The 27549-nt window shown below is 39.9% G+C and overlaps 1 protein-coding gene across 1 annotated transcript; it reads left to right on the forward strand.

The window, feature by feature from the left end:
• The first annotated feature begins 1375 nt into the window (after positions 1-1375).
• On the forward strand, positions 1376-26703 carry ACTR2 (actin related protein 2). Its single transcript, XM_080342211.1, has 9 exons — positions 1376-1472; positions 8082-8192; positions 13679-13894; positions 17980-18052; positions 20323-20459; positions 21172-21321; positions 22010-22155; positions 22566-22698; positions 23783-26703. The coding sequence occupies exons 1-9, from the start codon at positions 1425-1427 to the stop codon at positions 23951-23953; spliced, it is 1185 nt and encodes a 394-aa protein (XP_080198337.1). The 5' UTR covers positions 1376-1424; the 3' UTR covers positions 23954-26703.
• Positions 26704-27549: the final 846 nt, after the last annotated feature.

Genomic DNA, 27549 nt, shown 5'->3' on the forward strand with positions numbered 1-27549 from the left:
TCTGTCTTCTCCTCATTCTCAATATCTGGTTATGATTTAAGTTTTGTTTTGTTTTGTTTTGTTTTTAAAAAAAGGTCAAATATTATGGCCTATATTCTGGATTTTAAAAATTTCTGATTCTTCCCACTAATCTGTAAAGTTCAAGTTGGAAAAAAAAAAATCACAACCACCATTATTTACATAACTCATATAACTATTAAAAACCCCTTGCGTTTATATTGTTTCTGCTATGCCTAATTGTAACAGGCTGTTGTTCATAGCAGACTCATGTAGCTCATGGCACAGGAGTAAAAGGTGGGGGTTTGTTCCTGCATTCTCAAGCTTCATGGAAGTCAGTGGACCTTTGAGGAACACGAGTCAAAAATCGTGGACCACCAGAGGCAAAACAGATTTATTGTATTTATTCTTTCCTTTATTTGGAGTCCATTGGAAAAATGCGAACCATGCGCCGAGCAGACCTGGGCAAAACCTCTTTGGGAGTGTAAAAACTCTTCTAGGGTGACGAGCTATAAAATAACACAATATTAACAGAATCACAGGATGGCTGGGGTTGGAAGGGACCTCTGGAGATCATCCAGTCCAACCCACCTGCTAAAGCAGGTTCACCAGAGCAGATCACACAGGAATGAGTCCAGGCAGGTTTGAATGTCTCCAGAGAAGGAGACTCCACAGCCTCTCTGGGCAGCCTGTTCCAGGGCTCTGGCACCTCACAGTAAAGAAGTTTCTCCTCATGTTTAGAAGGAACCCCCTGTGCTTCAGTCTGTGCCCATTGCCCCTCATCCTGTCGTTGGGCAGCACTGAAAGAGTCTGGTCCATCCTCTTGACACCCGCCCTTCAGATATTTATAAACATTTATAAGATCCCCTCTCAGCGTCCTATTAATGGCAAATAGCTCCTTAAAGGGTGCCTAATTTTGCTCTGTGCCAGGAGAGCTGGCAGGTGAGCCGAGTGTGCGGGGAGCGGGCGGGCAGCCCCTCACGGCGGGCTGCGGCCTGCTGCCCTCGGGGACCGGGGACGCCGCTCCCGCCCGGACCCGTGACACGGCTGCCCCGGGCACCCCGTGCACACGCTCCTGCGCCGCTGTCCGTCCGTCCGTCGGAACGCGAAAAGAATGAATGAATGAATGAATAAATAAATAAATCGGGCTGTTTCGCTCGGTTTTCGGGCCGCTTTCCTGCCGGGAGTGCCCCGGCCTGTGAAGCCTGCGAGGCCGCGGGGCCGCCGCCATGGCAACGGGGCGGGACCAGGCGGAGCGGGAAGGGGGGGGGGGTGTCGCCGCGCTGATTGGGCGGTGGCGGGCTCTGACGGCTTCCGGCGTGCGCGCGCGGCGGGCGGCAGGGCGGGCGCGCGGGCGGGGGGGCCCGGCGGAGGCTGAGGGCGGCGGGAGCGGCCGGGTCGGTGTCGGTGCGGGCGGCGGCGCAGGGATGGACACGCTGGGCAGGAAGGTGGTGGTGTGCGACAACGGCACCGGGGTGAGTCGCTCCGGCCCCGGGACCCGCCCTGCTGCCGGGGCTGGGGGGGGGGGAAGGGGAAGCAGGGCGACACCCCCCCAGCCCGGCCCGGCTTCCTGCCGGCACGCCCGCGGGCCGCGCCCGGCCTGCGCCGCCGCCACCGGGCCCGGCCGCCTGCCGCACCGCGCCCAGCCGCTGCCCGGGGCCGCCGAGCACCGCGCCCGCCCTCCCGCAGCCCCGGCTGCGCGGTGCGAGGGGCCGGTGCGGGCCTGCGGAATGAATGGGCGGCGGGAGCTCGGCGCGGAGAAGCGGCGGTCCCGGCGCTCTGCCGGTTGTTGGGTTGTCGCCGAACCGGCTGAGCAGCGCCTGCCGCGGCGGGGGTTTTGGGTGCTGTGTCTGGTGCGCAGATGATGTGCTGTGCCCCCCCGCGCCCCCTCCCCCCCGCCCCCGGCATTTTGCTGTCTTACGGTGGATATCTTGTTTCTCTCACGCCTGGAGCCAACCTCTCTGTAGCAACGGGCGCTTAACAAAAAATCCCGTTTTTAAAAAATTCTGAATGAGCCCATTATACACTGAGCAACCAGGGATGTGTCCTATGCATGCAGGATTATTAGCTTTAGGGAAACGATGCGGGGTTTTTTGGAGCAGCATCCTTTCCTCCATACCTTCCCGATCTGCAATATACTCAAAATTGGCATTTTTTTAATCATGGGACCCCCCCAAAGGTTTTCTCCTCGTCCTTGCACCTTTTCCGCTCTCTGTGACCGTGTGAGCACCCACTAGAAAGTCATCCTTTTGTCAGTGTACGCAGGCTGTGAGGCGCCTCAACAGGAAGTGGAGAAGATACCATTTTAAAGCAAAAAGATAAGATGCTTTAGGTGGATATTTCCCCTTGGTAATTTTATTTAGCAATCCAGGGTTTCCCCCAGTAAAAAATATTATGCAAAGAGTTAACAAAGCTGACAGCATGTAAAGATCTCTTGAATAGCAAAAAAAAAAGGGAAGTGATTTTTTTTTAATATAAACACATGGAATAAAGATTTTATGTTTGTTTTTTTTTTTTTAAAGCCCAAGAGGGAATAGTTGAAACAAAGGCCATTGTCTTAGAGATTCAGCATCCCGAGTTAGGGAGGTTTGCAATTAGCATCTGGATTGATATTCTAATCAGGTTGAGGAAGAACGTCACATTTGACAGTTCTGATGTCTTCTCATTTTTCCTCCTAAAGCAAAAATCTTTAATAGGGCTGGCATCGGATCTGGAGCCTTTGAGTGGTTTTTGCACTCATTTAGAAAAAGGAAAGAAAAAAAGAAGGCATTTACAATTTTCTTCTTACAAAGGGACATGTAAGCTTTTTTGTGTGGGTGGTGGTGTTTTGTTTGTTTAAATTATTATTGTTTAATACTCTTACTGTCAGGCCCATATCAAAAAAACCAAACCAAACAAAACATTTAAACCTTTGTCCCGTAGCATGATCCTTTACATAGCAATACATCATTGGGTTGTAAAATGTTTAGTATACGGGTAATGTCAGCAGTGTGGGCCGTGGGGTTGAAGCCATTATTTTTACCCAATTTCCCAAGCTGGGTTTGCAACACAGATTTTGTACAGTGTAACACATCTCTTTGTGCTTTTAAATCAAGAGACATCTTGGAATTATACTTTTTTTTTCCCCCTCTGTGAGTTGTACCAGCGTGATATAAATAACTATAACAGCGGACTCGTATCACTTCAGCAGCTTTGGGTTGTGTTCCATCTCTAAGCAGAACAACACATGTATGGAAGTACCCTGGCTGCAGAGTTCATTGTGTTGAGGGGAGTAAAGTATCAAGAAATAATCGTTAAGTCAGTAAGCTTGGAATATTTAGGTTGACTTGGGATAAATAAAGTGAAGAAAATTCCATCCAATACATATTTCGAGCCTCAACTGTGTATTGAGATTATCAACTAGTCCTATATTGTTAAACCAGTATTTTTATGATATTTTTTCAGTATGACAGATAAAAGATGCTTTATGTCAAAATGATTTCTGATACACTGTTATATGTCATACTTAAAACCATGATTGAAGTTAAATCTTTTGCCAGGTGCCAGAAATATTACATGAAAATGGAGAATATCTTTAGAAAAATCAGGTGCAATTTTAATTTTAGACTTGTCTTTGAAAATTACTGTTCTTATTATGCTGCAGCAGGACATCTAATGTCTCTGGCTGCAACCGATCTTTGAGGAAGAGGTGACGAGGAGGAAGTTCTTGCGACACGGAGTGTGGCAGAGAGGCAGGCGATGGCACCTCAGAGGTCTAGAGCATTAGAGGTGGATGTTCTTATTGGTATAGGACGATCGTAAGTGACTTTGTGGCCGGTCAAATTGCTCTAATTGTGTTTAGGGTGTTTGAGAGTTGCATCAACGGAAAGAATCAAGCACAGAGACCTGATAAGGATATTAGTATTCATTTTAATACTTGTCATGTGACCACTTCGTGAGCTTCCTCATTCTTTTTGTTTGAAAGAGCACTTATACATACGAGTTCTTACTGTTCGATGACTCAGTAGGAAGTGAAAGAGTCGGTATAAACCACAGTGAAATGGAGAAAAAACTATATATGGTAAAACTTCTTACATCCGTGGCCTTGCACACAGGCAAGCTAAGTAGCTATTCTTAAAACATTCGAAATGTGTATCAAATGCTTGCAGAAATGAATGATGATGAACTCTTGGCTTCCTTACAAAGATACATAAATTCATTGAGCGTTGGTGTTATTGTTCGAGATATGGTGTACTGAAATCATTTGGTAATTGTTCCAGGGGGTGTGCACAATGAGGGACAGAAGAGAAACAAGTGCACTCTACTTAAATTTTATTAGAAGGCTTCCAATTGAGAGTGGAAAGAACAGTGAGTAATATCTGGCACTGGAAAAGGGAAGCTGATTATATTGCAAACTATTGACTTCATAACATTTAATTGAAGATTTTGGATGATCTTCTGTGAGGAAGGGCAAAGTATCTTATCTTTCTTGTACACCTTCAAAAATATAAAGCTGTTCAAGATCTATTATATTGATATGTTTGTGTTTCTTAGGTGCATTTACCTCTTGGTAGGTTTTCCACGTCTGGTTCGTCAGCCATAATTTCCAATGTTGCATCATCATGAACCTACTGAAACAGCTGAATATTCAATGTTGTGTCAGGGAGAACACAGCAATGAGGATGCTCTCACTGATGGGGAAACTTATGTACAAGGCTAATTTGTTATCATCTTCACCAAATTTTCATGTAGCCTGGGGGAGTAAATTTCAAGTTTGAAGAGGAAGAGGCAGAGTTAAAGTTTTGCCCCTTCTGTCTACTGTTGAGTTTACCAGACTTCGTGCAAATGTCTTTTTTAAGACTCTCTGTTCTGGCCTGAAAGAAGTAGGGAAGAAGAACCGTGAATGTCCAAGCTGAATCTTGCTAATTGAAGTTCACGTAGATTAAATCTGGTTTTGATTGTGTTTTAGGCTGTTTGGAGAAATGACAATCTGCAATTAAAATCTAAGATTTATTAATTGCCAACATAGTTAACTACCCAGGAAGGTATGTCATGGCTTTAATATAGAGGGGGGGCTGGAAGTTACTATTACAGCTCAAATAGAAAAAAACTTAGAATAGTATTTTTGTATGTTGGTGTTTTTTAGGTCAGCACAGTTGCATGTGACTTTTAGAGGTATTTTTAAGGTTTGCCAGGAGATACTTATTGATTTTATGCAGTAATCATTTTGGTCATGTATCTCAGTGACTGCTATATGTAAACGTCAGGATTTATTGTCCATTTGGCAGAAATTAAAGCTGTGGCTAGCGGAGCTTGTTGAGGGCTGCTCCAGTACCTTGGGTTGTAAAGATTCATTTAGGTGTTACTGGTCCTCTCACTTCTCTTACCCAACAGTGATGACAGGTAGGGAAGTTGCTTTGTGCTGGGGGAAAGAAAAGGAGGAAAAGCTGTGAGTTCAGTATATGGATGTAAAGGTGCATGGGCTACCTGGAGGTGCTCGTGGTTGTACTCAGAACAATTTATTTGGGAGGGCTTGTATGGGCTGCTTTATAGAGCTTCTTTCTTGCTTGACCAGGTCCTGTACAATTAAATTTATAATGAACCTACCTAAATGTTGTAGTCGCAACAAAAATTGTGTGATTGCCCTGAATGCAGTAATTTTCTAAGTCTGAAAGGGGGCTTATTTAAAAAAAAAAGTAAACGTGGACACCATTGGTATAAAACTGGTATAAAACTTCCGGTGAAGTCTTGTGGAGTATTTCAGGTAGTGTGATCCAAAAATGCTTGTGGCTACTTCTTGCTTTCTCATAGCAGCACTGCATTCTTGAATAATCAGATAAGATCTATGTAACTCCAAGGTGCTTCTGGCCTATAAGCGAAAGAGTTGATAAGGACTTGCCTTCTTGGAGAAAATGGATTGAAGTAGAATGAGCATAAAGAATTGTATGCATGGTGTCATTCTTTGGGTATTCCAAACAGCTCTGCCTTTGGAGACAGCAAGCACTGAATGGGTGAAAGAAATTAGGGTCACAACAAACAAAACAATTCCCTTCCCCTCTGTATTAGCTTCACTTTAATTAAAATCTCTCTTGGCTCTTTCTGTAACTGGCTTTATAAATTTGTTTTCAAAACAGGTGCCATTTTGACTACAGTGAGGCGAATAATTTGAGCAACAGAAGGTGACTTCAAGTTACCGTTAGTGTAATGGCAGAATTCCTCTCAGCTGCAATTAGCTGTATGCCTTGCTGTGATAATTGTTTCAGTGGCAGCCTTCAGACCTCCAGAAAACTTGGTGAATGTTTGGGAAATTATAGCAGATTTCTTTTAATACAGCCCGAAATGGATGATAAAGCTTTGGCACAGGGTTCCGGGGAAGTTGTGAACTGGAGGCTTCCAACACCCAACTGGTCAAAGCCCTGAGCAATGTGATCTGAATTCAGTGCTGACGGCTTTGAGCTTGACGTTGGATGAGAGAGCTCCTGAGGTTCCCTCCAACCTGAGTGATCCTGTGCTGCTGTACTACTGCTGTTACACCCAGATGGTTGAGTAACTTTGCAGATGAAAATGTGTAATGTTTTGTCTGGGACTGCGGGATGTTGTTCTGGCATGCTGGTGTAGCACAGTACGCTAAGTGCGCATCCAAAAAAGCGAAACCTGCTCTGTATGAACTGCAGCAAAACATTAGAGTACGGTATGTGAACATCAGGAGGGCCACCAAAATGATCAGAGGGCTGGAACACCTCTCCTGTGAGGACATGCTAGAGATTAAGGTTTGGTCAGCTTGGAGAAGGCACTATGGAGACCTTATTATTGCGGCCTTCCAGTACTTAAAAGGAGCCCGTAAGAAAGATGGGGACAGACTTTTTAGCAGGGCCTGTTACGACAGAACAAGGGGTGATGGTTTTAAACTAGGAGAGAGGAGATTCAGGTTAGAGATGAGGAAGAAATTTTTTTGTGCTGGGAGTGGTGAAACACTGTCCCAGGTTGCCCATAGAAGAGGTGGATGCCCCATCCCTGGAGACATCCAAGGCCAGGCTGGACAGGGCTCTGAGCAACCTGATCTGGTGAAGATGTCCCTGCTCATGGCAGGGGTTGGACTGGATGAGCTTTGAAGGTCCCTTCCAACCCAAACCATTCTGTGATTCTATGGTCAGTGTCGGATAGCCAAAGAGCACAATTTGCTGCTCCTCACCAGCTAAAATTGTAACTTCTCGCTGACACATTTAAAGTTCTCGTTTTACAACTGAGCTTCCTCCAGTAACTGTATTTTTAATTTTTCTTTTAATGCTTAGTTCATCTTCACTGATTTCTTAGTGTATACACTATATTGTGCCCTAGTGATATAAAGCTTCCTTTCGTACATATTTGGGTGACAAGCATTCTGAAAGAGTGTCCTGTTTGGTGTGAACTACCATCAGCTGAGGTTTTGGTTGTGCTGTTGTTTTTAGAAGTGCTTACTGCAAACTTGAATTTTTATCCTTACAAGAAACCCTGAAAATTATGAAACTCTGTGAAATCCGTCTGAATTGCACAATCTGCTAGTTCACTGTTAAACTCTGTTTATAACAGCATAACACCTGAATTCACAAGGTGTGTGGTTTTGGTGGGGATTTTTTTTTTTTTTAATTTGGTTTTGTTTGTTTGGTTCGTTTGTTTATTTTTTCTGTTATATAATTCATTAGGCTACTATGTGCTCTAATTGGAAAGGCGATTTAATTTGGTCTCATTGGGTAAGCTCTATAAAGTGATCCATTACAAGATGATGTGTTTCAGCTTGCTAGAGAACTTCTTTATAGCTTGACAGGAAATCCAGAATAATACACTGGACTTTTTTATAGCTCTCAATGTCATTAGTTGGTTTACTACTATTTCTCAAAAATCTGACAATCTCATTCAGAAAACATTCTGGAAGATACTTTAATTCAGTGTTACAAGTCTACATATTATCTTAAACATGTACATTTGATTTGAAAGTATAAATCAAATTGGTTTCTGATGGGGCACACGCTGTTAAATCTGGGCTTTTAATTCTTTACTCACAAACAGATCTTTGTTAGTAAGGAAAAGTGATGCATGTTCTAATAAAAATATTTATTCTTTTTCAGTTTGTGAAATGTGGCTATGCAGGCTCAAATTTTCCAGAGCACATTTTTCCAGCTTTGGTTGGAAGACCCATTATAAGATCAACTGCCAAAGTGGGAAACATTGAAATCAAGGTAATTTTCTTTTTAAAAAATGTTTATTCCTTTCTGACGGATTAAAAGTTCAGGGCAGCCTTTGACTTTTATGTAATGTTTGGAAATGTTTTTTTTCCTTAATTCCCCTCTATGTTTTTTTGCTATCTCTTGATTAATTGCTGTATTGGGTTTTAGCCTGTCACATATTACAAAGTTATTAAGAGGATAATCTAAAGCACTGGAGGCCTTCAGATAGTAGGGCTGAGGAGGCAGCAGGTAGGGCTCAAGTGGTTCTGGGCAAAAAGGGGCTTCAAATGCCAATATGTAAATGATCTCAAGATTGGAAGGCAGAAATTGGATAGAAGTGGTTGATATTTGTCACCGAGCTGTGCTGTGAGGTTCTGAGACAATGCTGAAGAACTGCTGGAGCTTCCAGGTCTTTATATACTGTTTGCTTTCTGCTCACAGTTAATAATCTGTGATCTTGTATGAGATGTTTAACCTTGGTTGTGTTTGCATTTCATTGTTTCTGTTGTTTTTGTTTTCTTTTTGCTGTCGGTAGAGATAGTACTCCACACCAGTTAGAGATGGAGAGGCTTTCTTCAGACTGCTTCATTTTGAGGTGTTATTCCAAGTTTGGAATGCGGGGGGGAGCCACTGAGAATATTTTTCTAAAGTCTGGGGAGCTATAATTTCTTGCTTTATTTTATACTTACAGAGAAATGCTTCAAATGTTAGTAGTCACTTCTGCAGTACAGGCTTCAGTAAATGTCATGGCCCTGCTGTGGTCACATCCTCCCTTTCTTGCTTCTAGCCACATATTCTCACCTTGTGCTGGCCGTACTGGTTGTGTAGTCGCGTGGTGAGCCACTTCAGTGAGCTGATCCAGCTGAAAAAGAGTGATTTCCTTGTCTGGCAGAGTTCTGACCGCCTCACCAGACGATTGAGGAAGCTCCAGTTTGAGGGCAAGGCAGAAGCAGGAACTCGAGGGAGAAGTGGGAGGTGATGCAGAAGCCCTCACTTAGGCCACTGAAGGTCAAGTAGAACCACACATGTACAGGCTTTCAATTTTGCCTTCCCTGTTGCTTCTGAGCAGCAGCTTCTTAAAAGAAAAAATAAAATCTGGTCAGCCTTCTGTATTATGTACAGAATCTATGGGTGACAAGGAGAACTCCAGTTATCTGATGGCTGCTGCTGCCTGGAAAAAGTATTATCAGCAGAAGGCCATGTGGGGAAGACAAGAGGATGAAAGACATCAGACCTTTCCAACCTTTCCAAAATGTGCTCTTTTTTTTTTTAACATTGGAATACCACTTACCTTACATCAGCTAGGACAATTTGCTTGAAAGGATGGAGATCTTTCACAGTAGACAGGAGTTTTTTGTAAGGAGAGAGAAGAAATCTTTTGCAAGACTTAAGGAGAGATGTTTCTTCAGATATCTACTTGAACTTTGTGTGACAGTTTCTTCAAGGAAGTCTTGGTGAAGTTTTATGGAAGTTATGTAGTGATTTACAAGTCCAAGAAAAATTCTCTTGCATGGAATCTCATTGTTAAGGTCATGTTTTCTTTCCAGCTGATCTGATAGAGCTTGTCCTGCCAGTTTTGGTATCCTCTGATTATCTGATAATTTAATATAATTACAGATGACAGTGCTGAATTGGAGAGATAGGAGGTGGAAGTGGTTAGTTGCTGTGAGATTAGTGCGAAAGAACCAGTGAACTGTGATTTGGCTTGTGTTGCCCGTCTTCTGCTTCAGCATGGATCACATGGGTGTATTTTAGAGAGTATAAACTGTGTCTAGATTCTTCCTGGAAGTGTTGTAGTATCTTCTGTGTAACAGCTTGTCACTCTTTCTTAAGGAAACAATGTGTCAAGAGAAGAAATCCCTGCCACAGATACTTCAGGTATCCCAGTAGGATAATGCAGTATAAAGACTTATTAAGCATGAGTGCTGGTTTTCTTTGTGAGACTCTTGCAGATTTCTTAAAACAAAACAAAACAAACCAAACACAACTATTTTAGCAGATGAGTTTTATTGCAAAATTTATTTCTAGCTATTCACTGCAAGTTCTTATAGGATAAGTTTAAAACTAAGTAAATGAAGCTGTCAAGAAGATTATCAGTTTAACTTTTCAAAACTATTCAGAAAAGCTGCCCTTCCTGTGAAATTCAGCGACTATGTGAAAAGAGTCTGGAAGCTGAGCCAAACAGTGGTTATCATGCAGCTACTGAGTTACTGATTTCAAGTTGCTTTGTCTGTGTATTCTTTCTGGATTCTCATTTGAGCCGGCAGCAGGCCTATAGCTTACTCTCTTACAGTGTCCCCAGTTCAGGACATAAACACAAAAAATCAGTTATTATTTGGGTTATTTTGCTTAATATTGCAACATTAAAACTCTAAAACCAGAAGCATACATACCACTCGTAGCTTTTACTGACATATTAATCTTTGCAGCAGGTTTGGGGCTTAATAACCTTCTTAGGAAGGCAGGACTGATGAGTAGCTTTGACAAGTTAAAACAATTAGGATTTTAGGGCAGATCAGACCTGCTGAGCTGTAGTCAGTGTCCTACAGTTCTGCTCCGTTTCTGCCAGCGCCTGGAGAAGGTCAGTCTGTGGATTTGAAGTGAGGAAGAGGGACATGTTCCAACCAGCCTCTTTGGTGCTGCCTGTGCAAAGGCAGCTGCCAGAAACTCTACGCACTTTTCCTCTGACACAATTAGCGGAATAAATAGATTTGTCCTAGTGGTGCTGATGGTTATCCTGTGGCTTTTGACAGTTTAGGTGACTCAAAGTAAATTTAATCGAAGGAGGAAAAATCTCAATAATTGTGAAAATTGCTTTAGTATAATTTTGGACAATGTTCGTAGACTTACACTTCAGATTTCTCCCAGTGCTTCCCAGCTGCTTTAATTATCTTCCTACCTCTGTGGCTCGCTATAGGGAAAGAGCTTTGACACACAGCTTTTACTACTGCACTTCATGATTGCTCATTTACATTCTGAGATTAGGTACCATAAGTTCAGTAAATATCTCTTCTTTTATTCTTTTGGGGTATTTGTTCCAAGATACATGAACAGATTAGCCTGCTTATAGGTGAATGCTTTTATGTTACAGGTTTCAGTTCTTGTGTATTTAAAGTAGAATATTTAAAACAAAATTTAAATTTAGTGTTTGTCAGAGCTAGTTATGGTAAAATGCCTTGTGCGGAGTCTTGTCTAGTTCATATAAACACCTTGCCCAGGGTCAGACTCCAGTGTTACAGAATATTTATGCACAGACTCTTATTTATGAGAAAGAAGCAGATGTACTGATCTTGTTTGCAATGTAAGAAGTGTAAACATGAATCGCCAGTGACATGTAGCAATAGGGCCCTTTAAAAGAGACAGTTCAGTCTGACGTCCTGAGAACACTAGTCTGGCCCTAACTAAACTAACTCGGACCATTTCCCGCTGTACATGCATCTCTTTTCAACCTATTTCTGCTGTGTACTTAAAATAATTTGAGAATTTCATTTAGGCCTTTTCTGACTTTCTTGCTTCTACCTTCTTTCTTCACCTTTCTTGACCTGTTGAAGTAGAATAACAAAAAGATGGTAAGTGAGGTGCCCCCATGCTGTTTGTTTGCCATTTTTGCTTGATGGGACTTAGTAGCTGTTATGTTATTTTTTGATGCTATTCATTGTTTTGTCTTGTCCTACATTTTACATCTGAATACATACTTATTTTGGAAGTTGTTCATTGCTTTGGTTTACTAGCAACTAATTAATGAGAATATTTTATGTGTTGCTTCTAAATGCCACACAACCTGTAGTTTTGAAAGATGCAAGAATAACTCTTAAAGATCAACTTGAGCTCAGCACCTTTAACAGCAGAAGTTGCTATATTTAACATTACAAACCAAGAGCTTGAAAAAACTTTGATTTCAGTTAGACAAATATTACTGAGTACCAAAGTGGTGGCAACGTTGAATGTCATACGGGTTCCTCTCTGCAAGTGCAGTTGTGCTGTCCTCCTTCCTCCTCACCTGCCAAGTGTGCGTGTTTGTTGGAGTGCTCTTGAGAACAATTGATCTACCCTTTAACTTTGTTTTAAAAGGATGTGAAAGTTTTGTGCAACTTTCATTGCACATTTGAATAGCGGCTTTTCCTGGGCTGCGTCCTGTTGAGCAGCATAGAGCCTCAAAGAACAATGCACAAAAAAAAAAGGACTTGGGATTTTCCTAACTGGTGGAGTTTCTGTCGTCTTAAATTCTCAGGAGTAATGTGGCTGCATGGTGTGATTTTCATAGTATGGTTTCAGTAGAGTACATTTGATTTAAAGTGTTAGAGTCTCGACTTCTGTACAGTGATCTACTGTGCAAGGGAAAACAAAATGCCTTGTCAGGGAGAGGGGTTGGAAGAGGAATGGTTTGATTTAAGCTATTTTCAATTAACTTCCTTTTTATATAGTTTAGGTTACTTCTTTAAAAGGGTGTTATAAACCAGACGCTGGATTTTTCATTGTGCATCATTTTTCCCCTAGCACTGAATAGTAGGTTGAGTAACCCTCACTTCAGAGTTTTCTGTGCCACAGTAACTGCAAACTGCAGTGGCATATTGTTGTATGAAGCAGCTGGGTTTTTTTGCAATGAAAGGAATATAATACTAGCGTGGTGCTATTGGTACCTAGAAATACGTTTTTATAGGCTAAATATGAGCAAGTCAGTTAAGGTTTCCTTAGAAAACATGCATACTTCCTCTGGGAAATACGTGGGAAAGGAGGAGATACGATGCTACTAATTTGAATGTGCAATGTTTGTGTAACTAACTTTAATAAACAGATTGCTCAATCAGTGTGAAATGCCTATACAAACTATGCATCAGTTGGTTGTGTTTGTGTAAAAATGCATTACTGGGGGTTTTGGCATGGAACAGACAAGGGTATATTTTATATTAAGATGTGTCTCTTCACACTCTACTGACACAGGCAATATGTAAACCATTGTTACTTTTAATGTCTAGTGTGGAACTTCTAATCTCCTATTTGCTTTTGCTACTGTTCAGTATGCTTATTCACCACTCATTATTCCTTTTTTGGTATTGTGCACAGAAATTTGCAACATGCATGGAAAAGTATTCTGCCGATCGCACCTACTACCCTTATGTGCTATTTTGCATCTCAGCCTTTTGAAATTAGTATTTGATAAAAGAATTTTGGAGGCATCAGTGGAGAAACATCTGTGCTTATAGAGGTCTCTGTGGTATCCAGCTGTAGCAGGGTTTATTGGTTTGCTTAAGGTTAATTGGACGATGGAATTAACAAAGTATTTTGGAAAAGGTTTGGCATGGGTAACAACCAAATTTAAATACTACATGAAATATATTCTACTTTTCTCCTAAGTGTCTGAAAATGATCCCAAAATGTGGGTATTGTTTAAGAAGACAGTTGGACACAGGCTGGAGGTGTTCACTGGCATTCTTGAGGATTTTCATGTTTGGAAAACTCGGCAAGCTCTGACATGCTTCTGTATTAAAACTTTACAGGATCTCATGGTGGGTGATGAGGCAAGTGAGTTACGCTCAATGCTGGAAGTGAATTATCCGATGGAGAATGGCATCGTTCGGAACTGGGATGATATGAAGCACCTCTGGGATTACACATTTGGACCAGAAAAACTTAATATTGACACAAAAAATTGTAAAATATTACTCACGGAACCTCCCATGAATCCAACTAAAAATAGAGAGAAGATTGTGGAGGTATGTGTGTCTAGTAGAAACTGATATATATACTGATGTTGAAGCATCACTAGGAGATTTTAACTTCTTGCAACACATAATAACTCTGTAAGGCAAAGCAGTTCTGTTTTCTAACCAAACCTTGTCCTCAGCCATAGTCATGAAGGCGTTGTGGTGAAATTCAAACAAACCCATGTAATTCAAAAGCTATGAGCTGGCTTCTTGTCTCAAGCCGTGTCACCAGTAAGACACAGAAATAGAAATACTTGTTTATCTAATATATCCAAGATACATTGATTACTAGCTATTGGATTAATGGTAATTACTGTGAATGACTTACACTTCTGTAAGCCAGTCATGTTTCAGAGGAGACTGAGGCTTGAGCAAGACGGTGCTTACCAGATGGAGTAGTGTTGTTGGAGGGAGCTGAGACACAAGGTGTGATGACAACAAAGTAAGTAATCTTTGATTAATGCTAGGGATTATCAATGAAAGCCTTCTAAGAAGGAAAGCCTGGTTCTTGGATTCTCTGTCTCACAGTGCTGCCCTGGGCAACCTGAGCTCCATCTGAACCTTGCGTTAAAGCACGTTGTCAGATGTATATTGTTTAGCTCTAGTGCTACACAACAAAAAGTCAATTTTGAAGAGCAGTAATATTTGAGGAGAACAAAAAGTTTAGTTTCCTTTTTTTTTTTTTTTTCCTTCTTCAAGCATCGTAGGTATTTCCAATTCAGCTAAGTATTCAGTGTAACAAAAATGTAGTTAATGTGTTGTAAGAGTAGCTGATGGGGCAGGAAAAATTGATTCTATGTCTGAAACCTTAGCCATTTATCAGAACTTTGAATATGAAAGCTTGTGTGTGTATATATTTTTTCCCAAATCTGTTGCTTAGTCTAACAAAAATGTACCTTTATCATTACCTGCTGACCTTTCCTTTTAAGCCCTTTTGTTGTCACAGCTACAGTAGTGCTTTCTGCAATGTGATGGTGAATATATTTGCACTAATCTTTCTTTGAGTGACTTAGGAGCAAGCAAAATTGGAAAAACTTAGGTGAAAAAAATCAAACTGTACAATCTAAATTCAGCATTTCTTAGCAATTGTGGACATTAGAGACTTATTGCCTAAGTATTATGTAATGCAGCATTAGTAATACACTCTATTGTATATCAGTCAGCTGTGGTGTGATGGACATAGTGGATTATTCTGGGTGGCCTCCATGTAGTGGGAATGTTGAGTTTCCTGTTCAGGCTTCTTTGCTTTTCAGCTGTCTGCAATAGTGTTCTTGTTTCTGTTTTCCTGCTAAACACAAAAGGCTGGGATTTAATTATTCTGGGATCAAGTAATTATATACCATAAATTGAAAGTTCTCGTATGGCTTCTGAAGTCTGCTAAAATATTAGTATTGCTATATTTGCTTTTTTTAAAATCACTCCAGAGATTGTAGATACTTAATCATGATCCAGAGGATTAGGGAGGCCTAAAATCCATTTTTGTAAATTTAAATTTGAGTTCAGCAGAAGCTCATTGTTTCTATTAATATTTTGAATGGATCATGATGTTATGAAATCTAGCAATGTTTAGTTTTTAACTGCCACATATTTATACTCCTTCTGGTTTTGACATGGACTCCTCCTTTTCAGGGAAGCTATCCCGGTATGAAGCAGAGGACTGAATTAAGATTTTTCCTAAAGCCTGCAGTAAATATAATAATGTCTCTGCATTTTGTGATACAGTACAGTAGCATTTTAAAAGAAAAGCTCAGTCATCTGGACCATATCAAGATGATATATAATTATTTACGCTGTACTTCATTCTATTTCCAGTCGTTCTCCCTCCTCACCCCATTGCGCCAGCAAACTCAGCCACTTAGTGACAGCAGCAAGTGTTCACATGACAGCTATATTGTAAAATGTATATTTTAAAAGTGCTGTTTCTTTCATAGTGTGTACAAAACACTGGTTGCTCCTCAGCTTAACTGAGTGTTTGCTGTTTGTTTGCCTCCAGTTACTTGCTGCATTCTCGTTCTGTAGTATGGTCGGGAGCAGCCAGACTATAATTGCCTGTTACGTAGCTGTAGGGATACTGAAGCACACTCACTTCTTGTAATCCCAACCTAGTGTGTTTTATCCTTTTTTCCCCAATTTTTAGTTTGTCCTTTCCATGCCAAATTAGAACATCACTTGGTACATAATCCAAAAGCTGCTGTCACAAGTAGAATCTTTTCCAAACATCCTGCTCAGTGTTAGCATCTTAAGATTTGTTAACATATATGTCCTGTGTCCAGGCATTTTTCATGTCAAATAAAACAGACGTAGATGTCTTGACAGAAAGAACAACAACCCTCCAACATCTTGCATATGGGTTATAAAAGGATTTTGCAGTGTGATTTTGCAGTGTACTATGTTTTAGTACAACATGTGAAAGCAGTAACTAATGCCACTTGGATATTAATTTTGTTGCACGAAGATGATAATTTGGATTTTCTTAAAATAGTTTCTTATTTTGTAAGCACTCAGGTTGTTCGAAAGACTCATCCTTTGGAATAATGCTGGTTTTAAGCAACGACTACTCAAATGAGATCTCTTTTTGAGTTGCTGCCCTTCAAGCTGTTCCTTTTTCTGGCAGACACTTCTGCTTCTTGTTTCTGAAGGGATTGCGTATGTGCTAAATTGTGGCCGGTACGCAAGTTACCAACCAACTTGGAAATGCCTTGCTCACACTTAGCCCATGCACCCGACTCCTGTATTGATTTTTCTTTTGATATTACCCGGTTCGCATTGAGGGTTTATAAAAACCCAAAGCGTGATGTTCTCCTGGCAGGGTGCTCTGTGTTCCTTTCTGCTTGACTTCTGCTGTATTGCGCGCACACAGCAAATATCCCGAAAAAAGCGGCATCACTCTTCCCAGGGGTTTTGCCTCGTGCTCAATACAGCTATGAATAATTAACTTGACTTTGCAAGGATCAGGTTTTTGATATGAGCCAGCCGTTTAAAATCACAGTATTCTAGCAGGGGTGGTTCTTTAAATAGTTCAGAATTCTAAAATTGTCAGGCATCAGCTTTTCTTAAAAAAAATATTTAGATATCTTTTACTTGAGCTGTGGGAGTACTTAGAATTTAATCACTTTCTAATCCTGGAAGTTGCAGAAGTGCTCAGGAGGCTGCAGAACAGCAGAAGCAAAACTTCTGTATATGCTGGAATACTCAGAGTTCAACCTTTTTTCCTGGTAAAGCATTTTGAGGGGAGAACTGCTGTACAGTGTGATTTGTTTACTTGGCCTTTTTGTGTTTAGAAAGAAGATCCTATAAACTCTGCATCATTTAATCTTAGACTCTGTTTTTTCACTGAAACTAGTTTAGTGGTTAGGAGAACCTAATCTATGAGACAAGCAGTTACTTTTCATGTTTCAGTAACGTTCTGCAAACCTGTGGTTTTTCTGTATGTGGTAACCGTGTAGCCCTACTTGTACTATTTCAATTGTAGTGGATTTTGCACTGATTTTTAGAATTTTGTCATCAGTTGTGCTTCAAAGAAGGGGAAAATAAGGCCCAGATGCAAGAGAACAACCTCTGACAGAGGACTGGTTCTAGACCCATATGCTTAGGAGTCTGTTTGGTCTTGTCTTGGCATAATCTGCAGTTGTACAAAGTCTGTAGGGCTTGATATGAAGAACAAAAAAACCCTTGAATTTCATTAGATTTACAGCATACACCTTTAACAAACATTTCCTTCCCAAGTCACACTTAAGGAAATACTTGGCTGGTCTACAAGTACTGCCTCCCACTCCTTAAGCACTTTGGAAAATGGCTTAGTAAAGCTTCAGAAATTGATGTGTGGGTTTCTTTTAAGCGTTCACTTTCGTTGCTGAAGGGATGTGGAATATTTCAAATGGCTGATCTTGTATGAACAGGTAAGGTATAGAACTGAATGTGGTACTTACTGCCATAAAGCAAGTGGGTTTCTAATGTTTATGTAGAAATTTCTTGGAAAGTGTTTTTGATTAGTAAAAGAACAAGATTATAGAAATACAGTTTTCAAACATATATGACATTTTGTGTAAGTATTTGGCCTGGTTTGGATGTTAATTTTTGCTTCCATCTTACAGGTTATGTTTGAGACATACCAGTTTTCTGGGGTATATGTAGCCATTCAGGCTGTTCTTACTTTGTATGCTCAAGGTAGGCAAAGATAACTTAAAATCCATTTAATTTATAAATATGTTGCTGAGCCAAAGTTCTAATGTGGTATTAACAGGTCTTGGGCTTAATTCAGCACTGCTACAAACAAGCTCAGCTCTGTCTTATGGGCTCGCTTTTTGTTTTGAGGAACTATTGACAGGTACCACTGTCAGCATTTTCATGGACCAACGGTGGAGACATGCTTGTAATTGCAAAAACCTGGTTTATCAAAACTGTCATTGTTTCAGGATACAGTCATTTAGCCTTAGCGACATGCTTTTGATAAAGGAAAACATGATTACAAGTGAATTTCAAGCAGGTGACTTTGCAGTCTGTTAAAAAAAAATGTTGATTCTTTTGCTGTAGATAAATGATCCTCAGCCTGAGGAGAAAATAGCGGATTCACTGAATTTGATAGAAATTCTACTGCTGGCTGCAATCCATCCAGGATTTTAGGAAATAACGCAAGCACAGGAGTTCTAATAACAGGACTTCTTACATCTGTTTATTCGTGGCTTGCTGTATTTAACTGTCACCTAGCAGGAAATATTTAAATATCTTTGTGCACTAGTTTCTATGTCTAAGAGCAAAAGTGATGGGATACTGGAAGGGTAGTTTTGTTATGCAAGTCATTAAAAGTAGCTGAACCAAAACCACTTTTGCAGACCTGAATATTAATATTATTTGCTATGGTCCGTGCAAATCTCTTCCTTCTCTGCCCCCCCGCCATGTTTTTTTTTTCTTTATAAGTATTTAATGGACTAACATACACAGTTTTAAATTCTACTGTAATTTTACATGTATTTTACCGTATAGTGCTCAACTACTTTGTGAAGAACAATAAGTAAAACAACTTAGAGCAGTCCACAGAGTTTCCACAAACTATCACCTAAAAGAAAGCTGAAGACGTTCTAAGATGTAAAAACCAAGTGGCACATAAATAAACATTTGCTTTTGAAAGTTAAAATAAATTAATAAAACCCCCACAACTTTAAAACATCCTACTTATTTACATTACATTAAAGTAGTGCCTAAAATTACATAGTGAGACGTGCCTCATTTCAGTGCACCACGTTTTGTTGCTGCTGTTGAAACTCTCTTAAGCCTGCTGTTGATTTTATCTGGAATGTTGTGCGCTCATGTACCTTTTAAAGGCAAAGGGGTTTATGTATCAAAACATAGTTCTAATAAGGAAATTTGTTCGCAATTCCTCACAAGTCGTTGGAGTTTGGTGTAGTCCCCTGTGACTGTTTCCTTCCTCACTGCGTGTGTCCCATTGCAAGGCTTGTTGTGTTTACATGACGGTTATTCCAGTTCACTAATAAATCTGCGGATCTCATCACACAGCTGAACCAAGGTTTGTTCTTTGGTTCAATCAAGGCAAATAACCAATTTGTTTGCCTTCTATTCACAAAACTTGAGCAAATTACCGACCCAAAGTACCTTGTCACTGCAGAGTAAATGTCCCTTCGTTATTTTAAGGTGTCCCCTTAAAATAGATTTCCTTGCTTTAGGTGACTTGCGAGAAACTATAAAACTTGTTTTCTAATGAATTTTTACCATAAATTCTGATTCTTACTCATTTTGTTAGTGAAGTATAGAAACTTCTGTTTCTACATGCTTATGATAGCTTTTTTGTACACCTTAGAATTTAATGGTTTTATGGTAATTTTTTTAACTGGAGTTAATTTCTTTAGTATACAAAAGTGGATCTGATTTAGCATAATACTATTTATGTGGGAAAAAGATTAAATGTGTGCTGTATAGTGCAAACCTTATGAAAGCATTGTTTTGTCAAACAATCAAGTCCTCATAATTGTAACAAGGTAAACTTGTGGCCTGAATACCTCTAGATTTCTTCATATTTGAGAAATTAGTATAAGATCACACATACACAGCTGAATCTAAGGAGGAATTTCTGGCCCATCAAGCATTTGATGATCTTCTCTTTAGAGTACAATTTAAGATGTCAATTTAATATGTCAAAATGCCAGATTAAATTGTGAGTGGTAGTTATAAGGATCTAGGAAAAAGGAGAGGTAATACTTTTTTAAAAGCTCCTGTGAAAACCTTAAGTTTAAAATCCAGCAGAATGGAAACAACTGAATTTTAAATTGTGACTACTTTTCCCCAAATGATGGCTGGGGGAACTGAGGTTATGTTAAGATTACAATTTAAAAGAAAATGTGTTAAGCTTGCTACTATCCTGCTCTATTTATGAAGGTGCTAATAAAAATCATACCTTTTTTTTTCCCACTCCATTCATTTAGGTTTGTTGACTGGTGTTGTTGTGGACTCTGGAGATGGTGTAACTCATATTTGCCCAGTTTATGAAGGTTTCTCTCTCCCTCATCTCACCAGACGGTTAGACATCGCTGGGAGGGATATCACTAGGTACCTCATTAAGGTAAGAGGAAAGAATTTGTAAGGTTGAGGCTGCTATCAGTGGCACATTGGTTCAGATTAAAATCCCTTGATAGCAAGAAACCACTTTACATTTTTCCTGTATTATTCACATTAATGACATAAAGAAGCGTATTCTCGGTATTGCTTCAGTCTATCGTTATTATGTTTCCTTATCTAAATCATATTTAATACTATTGGTAAGTTGTCTTTCTTGATATAAAACAAAAATAAAATTGTATTCTAATAGTTCTACTCACCTGTTTTCAGAAAGACTTTTTCTTACTGCGTGGAAAATAGCGTAGCCATTCCTGCGTGATTATTAAATAAGACAGTATGTTTTATAGACTATTTGTTTGGGTTTTTTAAATACAAACAACACTCTGGATTGACAAATTTTATGGTTAAACTCTAATATTGAAGTTTTCTGAACTGAAGTTCTAAACATAAGAATTACTTGGGTTATCTTTCACTTGTCTTTGTAACAGTTACACTGAAAGTTGTGATGACAAAGAAAATTTCCCACTCGGGGTCATGCTGCTGCTATTCTGATTTTCTAGTAATAATGAATTGTGACAGATTTGACTGAATATTAAATTTGCAGTTAAAAAAAGGAGACAAAGTTTTAAAGATACATGTCTGAATGTACACACGTACTGATAAATGGATCCGGACTGTTCCTCTCATTAACCGCTGACCTGCTGTGTTCCCTCCAGCTCCTCTTACTGCGAGGGTATGCGTTCAACCATTCTGCTGATTTTGAGACTGTTCGCATGATCAAGGAAAAGCTGTGTTACGTGGGATACAACATCGAACAGGAGCAGAAACTGGCACTAGAGACCACAGTACTAGTTGAATCCTACACAGTGAGTGTTTTGAGACAGCTTTTCTTGTCTTAAACTTCATAAGTTTAAATTCAGGTAGCATTAAGCATTGATTGCTTCTAATTTCTTTTCTTGGCCTTAGCTCACTTCCCAGACAGAGGAATCTGTAAAATGAGATTACTTGGTTCTGGGAAAACTTTTTAAAGTGCTTTTTTTTGTTTTTTTTCAGATTTACCATATGACTTTGTACTCATTTTTGTCATTGTAGATCCTTGAAATTTGAATATTATAGTCTGGGAACTGTAGAGAAAGTGGGCTTACTCTAGCATGTCAGATCGAGCAGTGACACATATGAGACTGGTATCTGCTGACAAGAGCAGCAAACTTGCTCTCAGTGGAAACTTCCTGTGATCACACATGGAAGAGAAGAACTTAGAGGAAAGCATTACTCTTACATTGCTGTGAGATCATCTTTTAGATGGATATTGTGTTGCAAGGAAATGTTTGTTACGTTGGTATCGATGTATCTGGTCCCTGATGTCTCTAAGTGAATCACGTAATGATTGAAGAATTTGTGTCTTCTTTCAGTAGTACTTCTTGCAGTCATGATAATTATCAACAATTTCCTGTTTTAAAACATTAGGGAACAGCGTAGGTTATTTCCTCTTGGTTTGTTTAGTATCTTAAGTAGCTAAAAGTAGTCTTCTAAATGGTGTTTTTTCTTCCCTAGCTCCCAGATGGCAGGATTATCAAAGTCGGTGGAGAACGGTTTGAGGCACCAGAGGCTCTCTTCCAGCCGCACTTAATCAACGTAGAGGGGGTTGGTGTGGCTGAATTGCTGTTTAACACCATCCAGGCTGCTGATATTGATACCAGGTAAGAACAGAACCCTGTTCCACCAGGGTACAGGGTGATGTGAGAACTGTGTTCAAACAAAATAACATCTTTTGCTTTAAACACTGACATGAGACTTGCTGGGGAAGACAGACTGGGAGTGGGGATCAATCTGAGAGACTCCTTAGAACTCAACAGGTTTTCTGGGAACTTGACTATTTTAGTATGAACAAGCAAGGATAAAATCCTGAAAGTGCAATTTTTATTATTTTTTTTTAAATGCTGCTTTGTGGGACACCTGGAAAAGCACAAGCAAGTCTGCCAAACTCACAAAAGCTGTTTTTGTGTAGCGACTGTTTGTTAGATTTTTATTTGTTCTCCTGTATGTACACGTACCTACTTGTACTATAGAGTATACAAAATAACACCAGAATGCCTGTTTTCTTGTTCAGGTCTGAATTCTACAAGCACATTGTGCTGTCTGGAGGGTCCACCATGTACCCTGGGCTGCCGTCGCGACTGGAGCGGGAACTTAAACAGCTCTACCTGGAACGAGTTCTGAAAGGAGACGTGGAAAAACTCTCGGTAGGCACCGAGTCGCTGCTTTACTTGTGTGGGGCCGAGGTTTATCCTCAGTCCCCACTAGAGGGAACCACGTAGTCAGAAATCTTGGGTTAGTTTGAATGTAAAATGGGCTGTTAACTGCTAGGGCAGGACTTGCAAGGTAGGTTTAATGAAGCTTTTGAGTTGTTGAGGCTCAGAAATTCATCGTTGAGCAAAAAATGATATTTTTTTTTAATCTTTGAAAGTTTTGGCTCGTGCTATAAGTGAAATACTCAAAGGCTAGAGTTCTCATATGCCTTCAAGTAGAATAAATTTCCCTTGTTCACTGGTTACTGTGATAAGCAGACAACAGCCACACGCACGTTACAGAGGTAACGCTGCCTTGTAGCGCTCTCTGCTTTTCAAGGAGGAGATATTTACAGAGAAAATTCCTTCGAGTGAAGTTTCGAATGTTGAACTGAATTGAACTTCCCTGGTTCTTAACACAGTGTTCTCTAAAGATCTTATGCAGCTATGCGGAATGACTCAATTGCACAGAATGTTTTAAGTCTAAAACAGTATTTCACACATAGCTTTGACTGTACTCATTTTTGCTCTTGGGGTTAGAGCTTTAGCATCCAAGAATTTAAGGGAATATTAATTGGTTAAGCTCATCTAGAATGTGTAAATTTAAAACCTGTCCCATCTGCCATTCTAAGACTTGGTATGATTTTAAAATATTTTGTGATTTTTATGATCTGGCAACTTCTGATAATTTTAGCCATCGAAGTATTTTATATTTTACTCTTTACCATGTTCATGAAATGCAGAAATACAGTCTTTAATTTTGTATTCTGACTCCTGGGCTGTTTTTGTGGATACACTGAAAGTATAATTTAAAGAAAGTGTCAATAACTGTCTATAATTTCCAGCGCAAAGTAGTTATTTTGCTTTGGTTGTGCAAGCTGGAAGCTCACACAGAGTGCCCTATGCTAGCATTTCAGTTTTCTTGTTGCATTGTTCTCACTAAACAGTTTCCATTTCATTGTTCTGTCGGAAAGCACAATTTGATTTTGAACGGCTTTGTTTCAGGAATCCTAGTAACGGTTTCTTTTCTTTTTCTTAGAAATTTAAGATCCGAATTGAAGATCCGCCTCGTCGAAAGCACATGGTGTTTTTGGGTGGTGCAGTTCTAGCAGACATCATGAAAGACAAAGACAACTTCTGGATGACCCGACAAGAATACCAAGAAAAGGGAGTGCGTGTGCTGGAGAAGCTTGGTGTGACTGTTCGATAAATCCCAAAGCTTGTTCCCATCACATGTCTAAAGCTTTTTTTCTTTCATTGCCAATCTCTGAACTCACTCAGCTACATGCTATGGAAAGGCCTGTCTGTGGCCTTTGACCCAAAGGTCAGGTTTTGTTCTGGTTTCTTGGGGTAGCTTTTGTTAAATGTTTCTTAATGTGGCGAAATTTGACTATTAAATTTGACCACTTCCCTGCAAACAAAACAGAGCAAGAGCAGCCTGTCTACTTCATTGTTCCTTCCCAGTAGGCAATTGGGTAATTCTGGTAGGCTTTTTCTTCTGGGTTTATTGCTGTAGTACCGCTAGCTTTTGTCTCTAGTTCACAAGGGGTTGTGTGCCTTTTTTAGCATAAGAAAACCTTGAAACAGGAGCTTTTGCTATTGGGTCATTGTGGTGGTTATCTTTGCATCTTTTTGCCTCTCTCTGCATTAAGATTATTTTTTTCCTTTCCTGCAATTAGGAATTTTGATTAAATATTGTTAGAAACTAGCTGAAATGGCTTTAACACACGGTTTCGATTTAACATGGTTCCATACGCACTGCTGCCTAAACTGTTCTGAGGTGGTTTGTCCTTCACGGTGGTGGTGGGGCTTTCATACTGTATTTCTCTAAGTGGGCATGTACACAGTTGCCACAAACAGAGAAACACACCTGATATTCTGGCAAATGTAAATTTGTGGCCTTAGGTGTCTTTTTCTGGAGGGAGGAGACAGGTTTGAGCTGTGTTGCTTTTCTGTTAAGGGACAGATGGGGGTCAGTCTGACCAAAAATGCCTCTTTTTATAGCTAAATTTTGGTACTATGTTGTCTCAGCATAGGGAGCAAGAATGTTAAATTAGCTATTATGTAATTGTTGAGAAACGTAGATGTGCTGAGACAGGAGCCTCTAAACTTCTGAAGAGTTTTAATGATTTCAGAAATGCTTGTGAAAACTGTAACTGTAGATATTAAAACCCCAAAAACTAAGTGTTAAAAGTATAATGTTTTAAGTGCTTGTATGTACATCAGAAGCACTTCCATTAAACTTTACAAGTATATTAACCTAGTGCCAAGTAGTTACTGCAAATGAATATTTTGATGACCCGTGTTTATTGCAGCAAGCAGATATTTATAAGCAACCACTGGCAGTAGGTTATAAAGAATGGCCTATATTTGATCTAGTTAAAAATAACATCGGAATATGAGATGTTGTTGATTGGTCAATATCCACAACTCATTTTGTCCAGTCTTGATTTTTGATACTTAACGTGGGATGGGGAAGGAAGTGAAAACCAGTGATGAAAGTGCTGTTACCAGAAAGTACATTAAAGCTGAGTTGTTCAGAAAAATAGAAGTTGTCACTAGTAATTATCAGCCATCTTCTCTTAGTTGCCTGTATTTTCTTCCTACTAGCAGACTGGTAACTATCTTCGCAATAAAATCTGCCTTACATAAAGCGTAGCAAGAACTGCTTGCATACGAATGCCAGTTAGACTTAGTTCTACTTTGCTTTTCATGGAAATGTTGTATCACTTCTTACTGGTTTTCCAAGCCTACCATAACATTTAAGCGTAAGGAAGTTAAGATCTGCTTTCGACTTCCAAACCTTGGAATGTACGAGATATGCTTTCATGTACTTGCCATTTGTCTACATCTTTACATTAATAATTGACCCCAGGAACATGGAAACATTAAACTCCCTTGGATTCTTAAAATTTGCTTTCTTTCTAAATCGAGCAGACAGCTTCCTTTTGGTCGAGCGAGCCAAACAGGCAGAAACCATGTCTGCATTTCTTTAATAACAAGACAGTCACTATAGTATTGCTAGTAATGACCATTTAATTATAGGTGGGTGGGGTTTTTTGCAGCTATATTTACTCTTAACTTGAACAATATGAATTTACAGGCATGCCGGTCATGCCTCAGTGCATGCACTTAAGCAGTTACTAGATTTTTGGGGACATGAATGTAAGGGGTACTCTGAATTCCTGTAGTCTTCTGAACATTTAATACACGAGATTTTAAAATGCTATGGGCTTGCTTTAGGGCTATGGTTTCTCATGTGGCTGTCTCTGGGCTTTTCAGACAGTGTTGAGAATCATGGAAGTAAACCAAAGAATGATTTTAAAACTTTTTTTGAATGACAATCTGTCATGTGATTTTTTTCAAATCTTGACCTTGACCCCGCAACCCTTTTTCTAAACCACGTTCTCCCCCGTCCGTTGGCTTTGATTAGGTATGTGCATGTTTGAGCAAAGGTTTTGGAATTTGGCCCTTTCACTAGAGAACTTTTCACAGCACCATGAGTAATAAATGTCAGTTGATTGTGCAGAATCTTGGGTTTCCATGGAAACCGTGTCGATTTTTTTTTTAAAAAAGGCAACTAGCATTTAAAATTACAGCTATCGTGGATTCAGAAGAGCGCATACGTAATCCAAATACTCAATGGGCTGTCCAGTTGTGCTCAGTGTGGTTCTCCATGTGTGTGTTTGCACACAGCAGAGCGTATGTGTGTGCTCTCAGCTCACAGCTTCAATATTGCTATGAAAGCAATCTGGTTTTAAAGGTGTTCTGTTTTTTTTTTTTTAAGACCAAATAACTTGAGTTGTATTTGCAATATGCTTCAGCTCCTGTAAAATTAGAATAGAAGATGCTGCATCAGTTGTAAGTTTTTTGGGAACATCCTATTTTTAATGTTAAGCTGCTTCAAACCCCGCCCTCCCCCAGTGTTCTAGGATGTTAACCGATGTAACACAAATGGCTTTTTATACAGTTCTGAATAATGTTAACGCACAACACTGGTTGAGACCATGAATGGAATAAACATCTATTTAAATTGACAGGTCTTTTCAATACAAAAATAAAATCAGATTTTTTTCAAAGTAGATTATGTTTGCTTTGTTTCCTTTGGGAAATCACAGGTCTGTCAGTTTTTCCCTAACTTCCATCACGAAACTGTCATGAGCTGCTTATGCTGAGGAAATCTGACATGACAAAATAACACATTCTCTATTTCCCTGTTGATTACTGTCATTAGAGTGCGAAAAGCACCCCTGCTCCATTCCATAGCCAAGACTACATTCCCTCTCTCCTAATTTCTTTAAAAGAAAATAAAATCCTTATCCTTGGACAGGAATATTTTCTAGTTCAAGCGCTATGTTCCCTACTGCAAAATGGGAAGAGCTCTCAACTTGTATTGACTTCAGCATCCCTGGCTAAGCTCAAAAGCCTCTGTTTAGGGAAAAATCTTGTCATTGTGACTGCATGTGCTACTTCACCTACACCCCTCATTTTAACTGCTAGAAATACTGTATGGGGGTTAATGTGGAGCATTTAGAAAGGTGCACTGGTTTGAAGCAGCTCTTGCACCTGAAATGTTGTAATTCTCAACTTGCTGTGTGGATTAGTGGCTGGCCCGCTGATCACGATGCATTTATGTCTGGCTTTTGAAACGAGCTCAACCTGTCTCTTCAGCCCAGCATGTTGTACATGCTGTTCTGTATGTATGTTCCCCAGTGGGATAATGGGTTTGGTTTTCTTGGAGTGAACCAGTATGTGCAGTTTGGCTCTGGGTGCGTGTGTGTCGGTGGCTGGGTCAAACACACGCCA

This window comes from Nesoenas mayeri, assembly GCF_963082525.1.
Source record: "Nesoenas mayeri genome assembly, chromosome: 3".
NCBI lineage: Eukaryota > Metazoa > Chordata > Aves > Columbiformes > Columbidae > Nesoenas > Nesoenas mayeri.

What these genes read in the sequence shown, in the direction of transcription:
- ACTR2 (XM_080342211.1), top strand. Translation starts at nt 1,425, where the DNA reads ATGGACACGCTGGGCAGGAAGGTGGTGGTGTGCGACAACGGCACCGGG. An exon ending in TGTGCGACAACGGCACCGGG is followed by an intron (nt 1,473 to 8,081) that starts GTGAGTCGCTCC and finishes ATTCTTTTTCAG; the next exon opens with TTTGTGAAATGTGGCTATGC. An exon ending in TCACTAGGTACCTCATTAAG is followed by an intron (nt 20,460 to 21,171) that starts GTAAGAGGAAAG and finishes TGTTCCCTCCAG; the next exon opens with CTCCTCTTACTGCGAGGGTA.